The sequence below is a fragment of the Acartia tonsa genome, chromosome 1 (genome assembly GCF_053477335.1).
Source record: "Acartia tonsa isolate MP-2025a chromosome 1, ASM5347733v1, whole genome shotgun sequence".
In the NCBI taxonomy this organism is placed as follows: Eukaryota; Metazoa; Arthropoda; class Copepoda; order Calanoida; family Acartiidae; genus Acartia; species Acartia tonsa.
The window spans coordinates 35009870-35023864 of record NC_137260.1 but is presented as its reverse complement, the minus strand read 5'-3'; the positions used below and the strand labels follow the sequence as shown (position 1 = coordinate 35023864).

The window sequence follows — 13995 nt, the reverse complement described above, 5'->3', positions numbered from 1 at the left end:
CACCAAAGATATGGGGGAAAATGTGGAAGATTAAAAAATAGCCTAAAACCTGCTTTAAAAAAGCCGTCCGACCGCCATTGATTGTGCTCCTTAATGATGGGAATGTTGTCAAAAAATTTCAGCATTCTATCTATTATAGGAGCTGAGTAAATCCCATTTCCTCCATAACGTTACGGACGGACGGACTGACGGACAGACAAAGTTAATGATAGAGTAGCTTTGCTACTAAAAATATCTTTATGTACAGTCTATTGTTCTTTGACATACCACTGATGTCGCGCTTCTTATGAAAAAATTGTCCTTATTTATGAAAAGAACATTGAGTACAGGATTTTGAGTCAAGCAAGCTGTTGGATGAGCACCGGTTAACTCATCAGATAGAGCTACCACATCGTTGCCACAAATGTCCAAAAGTCTTTCCTGAAAAGAAGACTCTTTATAAACATCTTAGATTGGTACATCAAGAACAAGTTAAAGGAAGGAAACACATTGATTTATTTTGCCCTTTTTAAATTTCAATACAAAAACACTAGAGGTGATTTATATTAATTTAGGTGCTAAAAAAATTGGCTTTGAAAACGTTGGTCCTCCAAAAGTCAGTCTGATTTTGTTCCTTAAAATAGTAAGACAATAAATTGCTATAGAAAAGCAGATTACCTATCAAGTAACTAATACGGACGAGGCTGTTGTCAACAGACCACTCTTTGATTTTACGAACTTTGTATGGAAGTCCCAACTGTGCGTGGTAATGAGGACATTCCTTCTACTTCTACTATTAACGTCACGCAAAAACAGTGTTTCTCTCTACAGGTGCAGGACGGTGGGGAAAAATTAACGAGATTAAAAGTGAAACTTTCAGCATCAAAGAAGAAGTGAGTGAAAATGGTGAATTTAACTGTGATATCTGCCGAATAGGTTTTGATATAAAAGATGATTACATGAGGCACATAGAAATACATTCACATCAGGGAATTATTGCTTAAATTAGATATGATTACGTCGCATATAAAGGGAGCACATCTTTAACATGATATTTTATGAAACCATTTGTCATTTAAACTTTTACATTTACTGAAAATGCTTTGAGATTATATTAATCTAATGTGTAACAGTTTTCCTTTTTTACTTTGAATACCTAAACATTGTCTTTGTGCGATTTAAATTTTGTTAGCATACTATGTCTACGGTTCTTGTAAATAGATTGCCCTTGTTGTTTATTTTATATCCCTGGGATAACAATTACACCGAGATTTAAACAATAAGACCCACAATTGTGGGATTATTGTACTATCATTTAACAAAAAGGAATTTTTAAAAATCACTATAAGGTAGAATTTATTATTTTTCCATTACCAAGGCCAAAGATTAAAAATGTCCATTTCTGCCTTAAATCTATGATGAAATAAGTAGAAAACTTTTATAAAAAATCTACATGTTTAAAATGGACGTTCGGACATTTTGGTAATGATTATAGAGTTGCTACGCTTTCTACATCGTACCTAACTACTAAAGGAATCACCATGCAAAATTTGAAATCGATAGGACAATTATAACATGCCTAAATTAACGAAAAAACTATCCGTGACGGACGGACAGACGGACGTACGGACGGATCGACCCCAATTATAGAAAAGCTTCGCTTTTAAAAACGAATTTAAGTATGAATCCTAGATCAAATCCGAAGCATCTGACGAGGATGGTGGGGCTGAAAATGGAGATGAACGTGTTTGGGTGGACAATATCAAGAAGGAGGGGGTAGAAGTGACAGAAGAAGGGGATGTTGAGCAAGGGGAGGCAGAATGATAGTGTGTTAGAACCAATATGTGATATTTCTCCGGATGGTAAGTTTATTTCCAGGGGAAATATGGTTGATTGATATCATTGATGTACTTCCCTATTCATTATTAACAAAATAACCCTATGGTTTATAAAAATTATTGGTCGAAAAGTTTAGACACTACCAGTATAATTTACAGTCCAATGTCGCCTCCCTCCTCCTGGTTAATACAAGACAACTTAACTCTTTAAATGAAGCATAAAAATTTCTGTGTTACTGCCGCAATTTAAACCAATTTTAAAGTTAAAATCATATATAGATTATATTAATATTAAGTATTTATTATATTTTTAGGTCAATATTCAGACAAAGAAACTTTAGAAGTTGGGGAGAAAATATAGCCAGTGATAAAACAAAATGAATTAAACTGAACTACTCCATGACTACTTAGGTACAAACCCTAAGAGACTATGGCTAATCTATCAATCAATTAAACTGAACAACATTAATTCTGATCAGTGTCAAGATTTAGATTATTTTCTGTATATTAAAAGATGAACGTTATGTTCTTAAGAAGGACAGATATTAGTATATTACAAAATTATAAATGAAATAATATCAACTTTATCTTATTGCTCTAGAAATTTACACTTTTAGTCACAAATGCTAATCTAAATACACATTTGTACGGATCAATTTTAGTTCTATGTCAATTGCGCTAATAATATTATTTGTTATTTTACATTATCGCGGTTAGTAAAGAAATAATTTATTATTTTTGTTCTAAATATTCATAAAATTTTCTTTTGATAGGTATCTTAAGTTTAACTTTTTGATATCTTCAAAGCCTGAAGCTATAACGTCTTTTTATATTTACAATTTACATAAATATTGTTATGGATTGTTATTATTCTGAATCATCACATTGTGTTTCAGATAAGAATGTTAGTGCTGAAAATTTACTAATTCAATTTTAGTCAAAAAATTTAAGGTTAGGCATTTTATTCTTTTTTTTTCTGAAATAATTTTACCTCCTTTTAGTACCTTTGAATAGGGTTGGCAACAGCATAGAGTCGGACATTGAAAGTAGATATCCCATCACCCCCTTCACTGAAAATCCAGACTGCGGATAGATGAAACGAGACCCTAACACCGCAGGGCTACACAGTGCCCAATAAAACCTAACCTGACTTAATAATAACATACAAACAAATAAAAAATTCTCTCTCCTCCCTAATTTTATTTAACTCAAAATAAGGAGGGGGAGGGTTCATCTGTGTTCTAGAGGGTACTTGTGTGATAGCGCTTATAATTAATTGTTTTTTTTACATTGATGTATTATTTAATATAGGAAAATGGAGGAATCTGAAACTGTGTGGGTGCAACACCAAATTAAAATGGAATCAGGGAAAATATTTCATTTAATACCTATTTTATGAATCTTTTAATAAAACTGACTTGACAAAATATAAGATGAAAAGGTAGGCAACAGTTTTTTGCGGGAAGTGTTACTAAATATGACTTTCTAAGGTGTTTCTTTTTTGGACTTAAATTTGCAAATCTGTCAATAAATAAAAAAATACAATAATTTTTAATGTTTATTTAAAAGCGACTTGCAAACATGCCTTTGTTATAGAATAATCTATAAAAATAGTTGTAATAATAATAAATCTTTCTTACAAAAAAAAACAACTAAATAATGAAAGTATTTATTTACCCTATAGAAGAAATAGATAATGGCGATGAAGAAGATAATGGGAGAGTACGAGAGAATGGGGAAGGTATTAACAATGAGGGAGAATTAGACAATATGGAAGAATTATATAATGGGGAAGAACAATTGTTTATAACTCCAAAACTTGAAATAAAAGAAGAAGAAGGAATATTTGAAACTGATAACATTAAAGCAGAATTTTTACCACAGGCACTAATCCTTAAATTTTTTTAATCATCAATCAATCAAATTAATATAATTGCGTTTTTGCCACAGCAAAGCATGTAATGCTAAATCAACGAAATCAACTGGAAAATGGAAGTTTTTATTATAACATAGATTTATTTATATGTAAATAAAGCTTTTTTCATTAGGGCCTCGTAATACACTTTTATAGAAAGTCCTATGCACAGATTCTCAGCTATCTATGATACATCTATGTGTTTCTCTCTACATTAATTAACAGATTCTTACAATAATCTGTACCTAATTCTTAAAGAAGCTTTTCTTCAATAAGAGAGGCCACCACATAAATAAGACAAAAACTCAACTCACCCGGTCATTATAGAAAGCTTGTTCTGAAAGCAGCAACATATTGGAGATCTCCATAATACATCAGTTTATACATCTAATAGTCAAATAAGAGAAATAAGCGCCCTGATATGTAGGTATTGTGTGCTTCTTATTTGCAGATAGGCTTTGTGAGTCTTTGCAAAGGTTTCGTGACTTATTATTATATTATCCATTTATTGTTTGTTTGATTTTCACGAGGCCTTTGAGAAAAAAACCTATTTAAGGATTCATATCAGAAAACTTTTGACTGTAATGATTGTGGGAAAATATTTGCTTCAAGAAAGAATTTAACTAAACACAGGCATTGAATAAAAAGAAATTTAACCGAGAATAAAAGATAAGGAAAATAGCAAAACTAATTTGAATAAAAGAGGAGTATGCACGAACGAGACCAAGTGATTCTAAGCTCCTTCTAGCAGTGATTCTAAAAGTTTTTTTTGTGAATATATTAGGATTATGTAAATGTTTAATATCGTTACTTATATAAATGTTAAAAAATAAATTTCACCATGTTTTTCTATGAAAAATACTTCGAAATGTTAGGCAGTTTTTGCTATATATCATCAAATGTTCAAAAAAAAAGTAATCTTTTTCAATGAATAATGTTAATTTTGAAAAAGAAATGGTAATAGTTTTAATACTGTAGGTACTTTTGTTATTTACAGCATTTGATGATGTTTTGGGGTGTTATTTTATTTGAACCTTTTAACTCAACAAAACATTTAATGATATTTCATCAAAAAATCCTTAACATTTGTTCATAGAAAACCATGGTCAAACTTGATTTTTTTAGTTGGTTACCTATATAAGACATAAGCCTCGTATATACACAAAAAAATATTTTATCACTGCTGGAAGGTGCTTAGAATCACTTACTCTCGTTCGTGGACGTGCATAGTCCCTTTTACCATACTTTAATAGCCAAAAAGTCTGATCTAAAATCTAAAAAAAAGTTTACTTCTTACTTTTGGTTCTAGCTCTAAAAACAATGTACAGTTTTTCTTTTTATTCAATGTTTATTATAAACAGGCATATACATTCTGGTATAAGATATAATTGTGACAAATGCGATAAAACATTCTCTCAGAAGGGAAACTTGAAAATACACTACTTAGTCCACACGGGCGAGAAGCCATTTAAATGTGACATATGTGAACAATCATTTACGAGCAATGAGAACTTGCAGTCACACAGACGCACACATACTGGAGATAAACCTTTTAAGGACACTATCCATTAAGGAAGATACATACGTGGGTGTAATAGAAAATTGACCGCCTTCTTTATGTACTTATTTATCTTTTGTTACCTTTCCATAGATAGAGGGAGGGAAAATGGTCTGTTTATTACACTAGTCCCCAGAAGTTTTATAATAACGTTTTCTTATTCACTGGCTGAATAACTTTGTGGACTTTTATTGAATTTTAATTAGTTGCTTCCTTAAGTTGAGTGTCCTAAAAATTCAACCATTAATTGTAATCTACAGAAAGGGTAATCATGTGTAGCATCATTGGGGATGTATACTAATTTATTCGGCCATTGTCTCATCCCTTTAGATCCTTGATTCTTGTTCACTTTGAACTTTAATTTTCTTCATTTCAATTTGAAAGCTTGTTTAGAGTAGCAATAGTTTTGTTTTAAAAAATCTTTTCAACCGGTTTAATGGATATAATAATAGTGTGATATGTGTGAGGAATCCTTCCATAGAAAATTACATTTAAATGCACATCAACTCATCCATTATGGTGTGGCGCCATTTCCATGTGAGATTTGTAAGAAAGAGTTCGGGACCCCTGGTAAACTAAAAATCCACATGGGTAATGTACATGCGGAGGTAAAGCCATTTGTTTGCGATGTTTGTGATAAAGCATTTGCTAAAGGTTATTACCTCAAAATACACAAAGTAAAACATCAAGAAGTTATGCCATTCAAATGTGAAACGTGTAACAAAGATTTTGCTACTGCCAGTAAACTTAGAAACCATCAATTAGTTCATACAGGAATAGATATTTAAATATAAAATGCTCTTTTAGAGAAAATTATCAGATACCAGTATTTTAGATTGGAAGTATTAATTCAACATATTTTCTGTTCCGTTTATGATTATTGGACTTTAATTTAAAGCTTTACAATTTTACATAGGTGTATATTTTGAACAAGATTAATTTTTTTCCTAGCTGCAAAAATATTTCATTTCACTTTTTGTATACATAAGGAGAAAATAAAACATGGTAAGGAGGGGGAAAATGGAAATATCAATGCATAAGCTGAACCCCAAGCTACATAAGCTACAGTGCAATGTAACGCGCTCAATCGCCTATGGTAAAGACATCAGACAACCAACCCTTTGATTGCACGACCTTTGTCTGAGAAGTCCTAACTTTGTATGGTAATGAGTTGCGCCTGTTATGGGCCAAGGCATTCCCCCTACTCTACCTATTTATGTCACGCATCTGACATAACAGCAGTAGGAAGCATTTTTAACGTCTTTAGTTATGTAGCGGTATCGGACCGAGATACGAACCTATCACCTTTCCGACGACTAGTGGATGTTACGTGTTGATCCACAGTCGCGGTCTCCTCCCCCCTTAACTCATGAAAAAATATACACTAATTTTATAGACAGCTAAAAATACAGGCTGGCCACAAACATGCTATTTCCACTATTTTCGCTATTTCCACTATTTTTGCATGCTATGCATACTATTCCAAAAAATTATGCTATTTCCACTATTGTCCAAAACTGCATACTATTTCCACTATTTTCCAAAAACTGCATACCTAGGTACTATTTGCCACAATTTATTTGTATGTCAGATAAATCTTCAATTTTTAGGTAATTAAAACGAACTGATTTTTTTAGATCATGAAAAGAAAGCGAAATATTGGGTTTTATCGCATTTTCACAGTATCTTTTATCCTATTTGTAGCCCCTGCGGGGGGCTCTAACACTGCGGGGCAATCATTACCACTTACCTAACCTAAAATAACTTATTAAATGCTACTGTAAAACTACGGCAAACTCGCTACTTTGTTTTCAATTTTTTTAGAAATGTTTCCAGAAGAAACTAGTTCTTCAGTTCAGTTTGTTGTACCTTTTTTTAAAAGTTATTGGTATTTCCACATTCAATGTAAAGATATCTTCTTTTTTTTAATAGCATTGAAGAGTACTTTTATTATTAAATGATCCTATTGGTAATTGAGGTTTAAGATCTCTTAACTAATATAAATCCTCTGTTTTTAGGTCCTTTTTCACATATCCATTTTAAACGGCTGTAATTTTGAAGCTAGAAGACCAATTTTTTCAGAAAATGTTTTTGTGTGTGTAAATTTTATGTTAGGAATCTCAAAATATAAATTTCAGCAGCGGAAGCTGTACTTAGCAGCTGCCAGCCGGGGCTCGGCAGGAAAACGACGGTGGATATTTATGAAATTTTAATACCTCATGTGGACATGTTGGAAAAGCTTAAGTTTAAAATTTAAAGTCAAAAATTTCGGTCAAAGGATCCTTTTAAACATTTCTGGAAACCTGGAGGATCAGGACGTGCAGGATCAAACCTGGAACCTTAAATTGTTGCCTATTTACATATATATGATATTTTAGTATTTTGGTAACATAAAATGCTTTCTTAAACTCAAATATTTTTACTCTTTACCTGAATGATCCTGCCAGGTTTGCTGGTATCCTGTGCCCGCTATGAATGAGATATTTATAAAATTCTTACTCTCACTTAAGTGTCATACCCAAACCCATTATTTAAGTCACTCGGTGCCTATTAGATCAAGGGGGGGGGGGGGGATTCTCAGAAACCAAAATTATGAACCTTGCAGATTTTTTAGATTTAAGCTTTTATGGGTAAATTAACATTTTAAGTTAGATGTCACCCCACTTCCACTCCCCCTAGCCCCGCGGGGGTTAAAAAAAGCCTTTAATTGAACCTAACCTTAACTATCTCATAAACCATTTGATCATGAGAGCAGTTTTTTTGGACTTAAGCTATAAGAGGTATAGTTTAAGCAAGAAGCAACTCAAGCAACCTCAGTTTTCTCTAAAACCACTTAATAAACCGTGCAGATATTTTGGACTTAAGCTTTTATTAGTGCAGACCAACTTTTAGTTTAAAAGTCATTCTCCCCCCTAGCCCTCCGGGGCTCAATAAAACCCTAAAATGAACCTGACCTTAATTATCCCTAAACCATTTAATCATAAAAGCAGATTTTTTTCAATTTAAGTTATCAGAGGCATGAGTTATAATTTTAGCAAGAAGCAACACCTTAGCCCCAATCCCCCTAGCACTCTGGGACTTTATGAAACCCTAAAAATTGACCAAACCTTAGTTTTCTCTTGGATCACATTTGAACCGTGCAGATATTCTTAACTTAAACAATGTGAATAAAATAACTTTTAAGTTTAGAAGTCATTCCCCCTGACCCCCCCCCCCCCCTCTATGCCTCCAGCCTTTTAGGGCTTTATAAAACCCTAAAAATGACCTGGAATCCCTTAATTTACCAACTAGCTTTATCAACCAACTTTTAGTCTAAAAGTCAATTTCATGCTCTCCCCCCCCCCCTAGCCCTCCGTGGCTCAAAAAGACCTTAAGACCTTAAGATTTACCTAACCCTAGTTTTTGTGGACTAAAGCTGTCAGTGTCAGGGGCATGAGCTATAGTTTATGCAAGAATCAACACCTGAAGACCCCCCCTCCCCTTCCTGCATTTTTAGTCATTAAGTTGATTTAAAATGCTCATTATTCTGTTTAAAATGCATGCTATTTTATACTATTTTGTTTTAAATGCATGCTATTTCATACTATTTTATGGAATTTCTACATACTATTGCATACTATTTACTTTTTTTCTGCATACTATTTTATGCTATTTTTAAAAAAAGTCTGTGGCCACCCTGAAAATAGAAAAACTTTAAATATAAATATCTGTCTCCCAAAGGAGAGAAGCCGCATAAATGTGATATTTGTGGGAAGGGCTTTAGTCAGAGTGGTAACATGAAGATGCACAAAAAGAAACATCTCGGCGAGCGGCCATTTAAATGTGATTCTTGTGGCGAATGTTTCATTGCCAAGGGTAACTTGGATCGGCACAAGTTGATTCATAAAACAAGTGGTTTTGTTTGTTTCATTTGTAAAGAATCTTTTGATTCACCAAGTCTTCGAGATGAACACAGGTAAATAATGGATTACCTATTTAAGACTTTGATGACAATTATTGTGAAAAATTACACATTAAACACCCCCACCCCCTGTATTGTCAATTTATTTTTAATAAATGGAATAGAGTTTTGGATCTACTGCAGTTCACAGTAAAATATTGCTGGTAACGAATATTGCTAAAAATTTATGAATTTTAAAGGCTGCTAGCTGCCAAACGGCTGAACGTACAGATCATACCCGCACAACATTTTAAGCGGCATAAGAACGCCTACAAAAAATCTGGAATAGCCAAAATCCAATTATGCACAGGGAAAGCTACACTGAAGAAAAAACGCGTAAATTAGGTCTTTTTCGCGCATTTCTCTGCACTGCGAGATAATTATGCATTATTGATTTAATTAATCCAGAGTTTTAATGCTCAACATGCACTTTGGGAAAGCAATTTGAATAATAAGAAAATTCAATATTTACACAAATATCTTAAATTAATAGTTCTTTATTTAAGTTATCCATTATTTCTTTTAAAATAGAAAAACACACAACGCTCATGACTGCCATATCTGTTCTAAATCATTCTACCGGCGAGAAACTTACAATAGACACATACGGAAAGTCCACGCTGGCGGTGGACCTAAGCGGCGGGCATTCTGTAAAATCTGCAGCCTCGTGTTCAAGAGCAGGAAGGAGCTGAAACAGCATCAGATAGATTACCATGAAGGCCTGGTTAAACTAGAAGATGAAAGTGGAATTAAAGAAGAGATTTCTGGTAATTTTCTTTTTAACATTTGATTTTCTATTATTTTGTTTGTAGGTCTATGCAATCCAGTAATCAAGCTTTTGATAATCTTTTATCACATTTAATGTGAGAATGTTGCTATTATCATATTCAAAATAAATGCTGTAATAAGCTTTAAAATATTTAAACACTAGTCTCTCATTGGACACAAAATGACGTCCAATAAGAAAAAGGAATAAAAATATTGGAAAGAAAATTATTTTATTTCAAAATTAATTCTTGGCATTTTGGAATAAAAAATATAGGGGAAAGAAAATTATTTATTTCAAATTTATTTCTGGTCTTGAAATAATATTCATTATTTTATTTTAATTCGAGTGTCAACCAATAAGAAATAGGCATGCTGTTTTAAAAGTTTGGAATAAAAATTATTATTTTTTGTCAATTTTTTTCAGAGTATAAAATGAGAATAAATTTTCCAACATCATTATTGATTTCTAATTTAACATTTCATACAGTGTGTAATATTTATTTCAACATTTTTTGTCATTCAAAATCAAGTGTCACAAAAATAATAATATTTAACATAAAAAAGAAATTTTTAAAATAATTTTGTTTTCTTTATTTGTTGAAGATTTAAGCCCAAGCTTTTTCTGAGGGGGGAAACCCCCCTCGACCCCCCCCCTGACGCTCTCTTCTTTAAATCTTTCATTATTTCTGTAATTTATTCTAACTATCTTATAAATTTCAAAACATGAGATAAAAAGGAAATAATTTGCTGTACATTATTAAAAAATTTAAAAATTGTAAAAAAAATTCCAACATGATTTTTAATTTTAAATACAAGAATATTTTTTCCTATATGATATGTTAAATTTAAATACAGGAATAATTTTGTACTGTGGAATTGAAGAAATAAATGCTGTACATTAGAGTGGCTTGATTTTCAATGATTTTCTAATTTTAAATGTGCTACATACACTTTCTGTCTGAACATCATATAAGAGACCAAAAAATGAAAAGAAAATATTTTGAATAATGGGGAGGCTCGCTGATGCATGTAAACTTTTAGAAAGACACTTGTGGGGAGAATTTTTTTTTTTTTTTTTGGGGGGGGCAATTATTTTTCTTTCAAAGTATAGCTTTATGCACCTTCCCAATTTTGTCTTGAAGAGTAGAATAAGAATAAAAAATCTGTTTTTAAAACTATTGATCCTAGCAAGAAAAATTTATAAATAAATTTAAAAACCAAGAGATTTTACATTTAATTTAAGATTTTTCATGCTTGGATGAATCTTTTTTAAAACCAATTTGATATTCTTATATTAATCAACAAGACAAATTCAAAAAGATGCATAAAGCAATACTTTGAAAGAAAAAAAGTTGCACCTCCAGAATAAACTTCTAAAATTTTTAATGCATGGAAACACCTTTTCCCCATTTCCCCTCAAGGACAAAATCAATTTTTTATATTTAGGTTTCTTATATGACGTTTAAACTGTAGATGTTGATTACAAATTCAATGTCCAAAATTGATCCACTCTACTGTACATTGTTATAATTTAATATTTGATGTGGGTATAAACATTAGACATAGATGGTCAATCTGACCCCATTTTTTTCTTAAAAAGAAACCTTTGTTCACTTTTTGTTGTATATGAAATACAGCCCTATAGGCAACATTATTTGCAACTAAATTTTGCAATGATATAATTTTTAGAAAGATAACTTTATTATAAGAAATTAAATTATTTATAACTAACTTATTATATGTTGTGTCATACGCTTCACATTATATGATGGAAGAAATATTTTCTTCAAATATTTCACCCAAGGAAAGCTTTAACCTAAGATATTCAACAATTTATAGCTGATACATAATGTAAACAAAATTCCCTTGTGCTGTCTCTAGGTTATCTCTATTGTATAAATGAACGTACAAAAGAGGAGGAGAGAGAGAAGGAAATAGACAGAAAAGTGAGGAAGGGGGGAGGGGGAAGAAATAAAGAGAAAAATAGACAGAGATATTTATTGTTCACCCTTAGATGATGTAAATTTTTTGATAGACTTTTTTGAATTTAAGAAAAAGATAGAGAATGAGACAAAACCAAGTATCATATTTTATTAATATTGCTTATACAAGAAAGGTCATTCAAAATTATTTCACCAATATTAAGGTCAAGTGACAAAAATTTAAATTTCCACCTACTTCGCCCCCAGAGGGGGCAATAGTAGAAGGAAAATTCAAATTTTGATCACATGACCAAAATTGTTGAAATAATTTTAATATCCTTTCTAGCATTCACAATATTACGAAAATATGATAAATAACTATCAATATTTTTAGATGAAGAAATGGACGAAGAAAGTATGCACCTATTAGAACCTGATATTAGCATAGACAATTCAGGCAAGATTTATATGAATGATAGATAGAAAGATTAATTCATAGATAGAAAAATTAATATTTAGATATCACATAGAATGATAAATAAATATATAAGAAGGATATGATAGAAGGAGAAATTGGTATACAAAGTATGTATCTTCATGAACCTAATATTCCTCTGCTTTGTCTGACCCATATTAATACTGAACTTAAACTTATTTTAATCCTATTTAGAAGGAGAATCAGAGAATGAGAATATAGACGAACACAACTCAAATGATGGAGAAACAAATCCCTTTGCAGATATTGAAAACATTAATAACGAGGAGGACACAAATGCCAAATGAAGAAAATGCAAATTTTGATTCAAATATTGACGTGGACACAAATACAGTTGAAAACTCTTTAAAAGATAATGTTGGGGTAACGGCTCATGATCAGGAAGCAAACTCTATCCATAATAATGGAAGCTCAATTAGTCACGGCAGTCAAGATTTTAAGCAATTTGTTGAATAGGTTGAAAAAAATACAAAAGTTTATTAAGAAAGGACGATTACGTCCACTAGTAGTGCAACAACAACAAACTATCATTAGTTTTGATAGAAAAGAAGCGTATACTGTAAAACAGTAAAAAAATTGAGGAAAAAAATTCGGAAAACTTCACTTAGTCATGTTATAACAAAGCCTTTTAAACTTTAATATTACCTTATTGAAATTAGATTAAATGTCTTTTTATATTTACGGAAGTCCCTGGTTAAGTTGTAGAGTAGCTTTACTGTCATAAATTAAGCAACGTATTTTTACAACTTTTCTTAAATAAAAATATCAATCTCTTATACACTCTTAAGATCTGAAAAATGACAATACAATTTTTTTATATGTATTATGTATGTTATTAAAATTTTAAAAGCTAGAAAGAAGTTTTTTTGTGATTATGAGACTAAAACATTCATAATTTTATCAAAATATCCTAGGAATCATTTTTAAAGCCGCTTAATCGAAAGTGACGTTTAAGAAACTTACAGGCATGTACATTTGAATGTGTGTGCCTTTTTTCTTTTTTGTAGCTTCAGCATTGCAAGAAATCATTTTAATGATAAATAATTTGAGGGTCAAAAGGAACTAGGGATTAAGATCAGCTGTTTTAGGGGGGTTTATGTTACAAGATAAATGACTGATTTAATTCAAGAAGAAAAAAAATTGGGAATAGTCCCTCTCGTAACATTGCCCCATAAGGGGCGATTCTTTTTATAGGTTATTTTAGGTTAGGTTAGGTTATATTAGGTTAGGTGATTGCCCCACAGGGTTAGGCTAGAAATAGGCGAAAAGCTTTTGTGAAAAATACGAAGAATCGCCCCATAAGGTGCGATGTTACGAAAAGGACTATACCCAAAAAATTTCCTACAAAGGTATAGTAAATGCTTTTTTACATGCATTCATCGAAAAACATAATCATAACGTGTCCTTTATAACAGTTATAATAGTTATTATTAATATAGTATAAACTTTGAATATCTCTATTGTAATTATTACTTTGAATATCAATATTAGTAATAAAATTTAGTGCTTTACAAGTTTTTACTATAAATAGATGCTAGAAATGATTCTAAATATTAAAATAGTTGTGTTTCTGTTTGGT

General features: G+C 31.4%; 1 protein-coding gene and 1 long non-coding RNA gene across 2 annotated transcripts; both read left to right on the top strand.

Annotated features, from left to right (window-relative positions):
• Positions 1-301: 301 nt before the first annotated feature.
• LOC145317845 (uncharacterized) lies at positions 302-2708 on the top strand. Its single transcript, XR_013879132.1, has 3 exons — positions 302-470; positions 811-1841; positions 2132-2708. It is a non-coding gene; the product is annotated as an uncharacterized LOC145317845 (long non-coding RNA).
• A 3-nt stretch (positions 2709-2711) lies between these two features.
• LOC145317791 (uncharacterized) lies at positions 2712-13117 on the top strand. The gene is made up of 10 exons (XM_080159062.1): positions 2712-2768; positions 3129-3184; positions 3502-3701; positions 4301-4365; positions 5094-5289; positions 5743-6066; positions 9013-9245; positions 9762-9997; positions 12315-12377; positions 12591-13117. Exons 2-10 carry the CDS (start codon positions 3133-3135, stop codon positions 12701-12703), a joined length of 1482 nt encoding a protein of 493 aa, XP_080015188.1. The 5' UTR covers positions 2712-2768; positions 3129-3132; the 3' UTR covers positions 12704-13117.
• Positions 13118-13995: the final 878 nt, after the last annotated feature.

Excerpts from the sequence above, each read along its gene's own strand:
- LOC145317791 (XM_080159062.1), top strand. The coding sequence starts at position 3,133 with ATGGAGGAATCTGAAACTGTGTGGGTGCAACACCAAATTAAAATGGAA. Across the intron at positions 3,702-4,300 it reads AAGCAGAATTTTTACCACAG|AAAACTTTTGACTGTAATGA; the intron begins GCACTAATCCTT and ends GATTCATATCAG. Across the intron at positions 5,290-5,742 it reads CTGGAGATAAACCTTTTAAG|TGTGATATGTGTGAGGAATC; the intron begins GACACTATCCAT and ends ATATAATAATAG.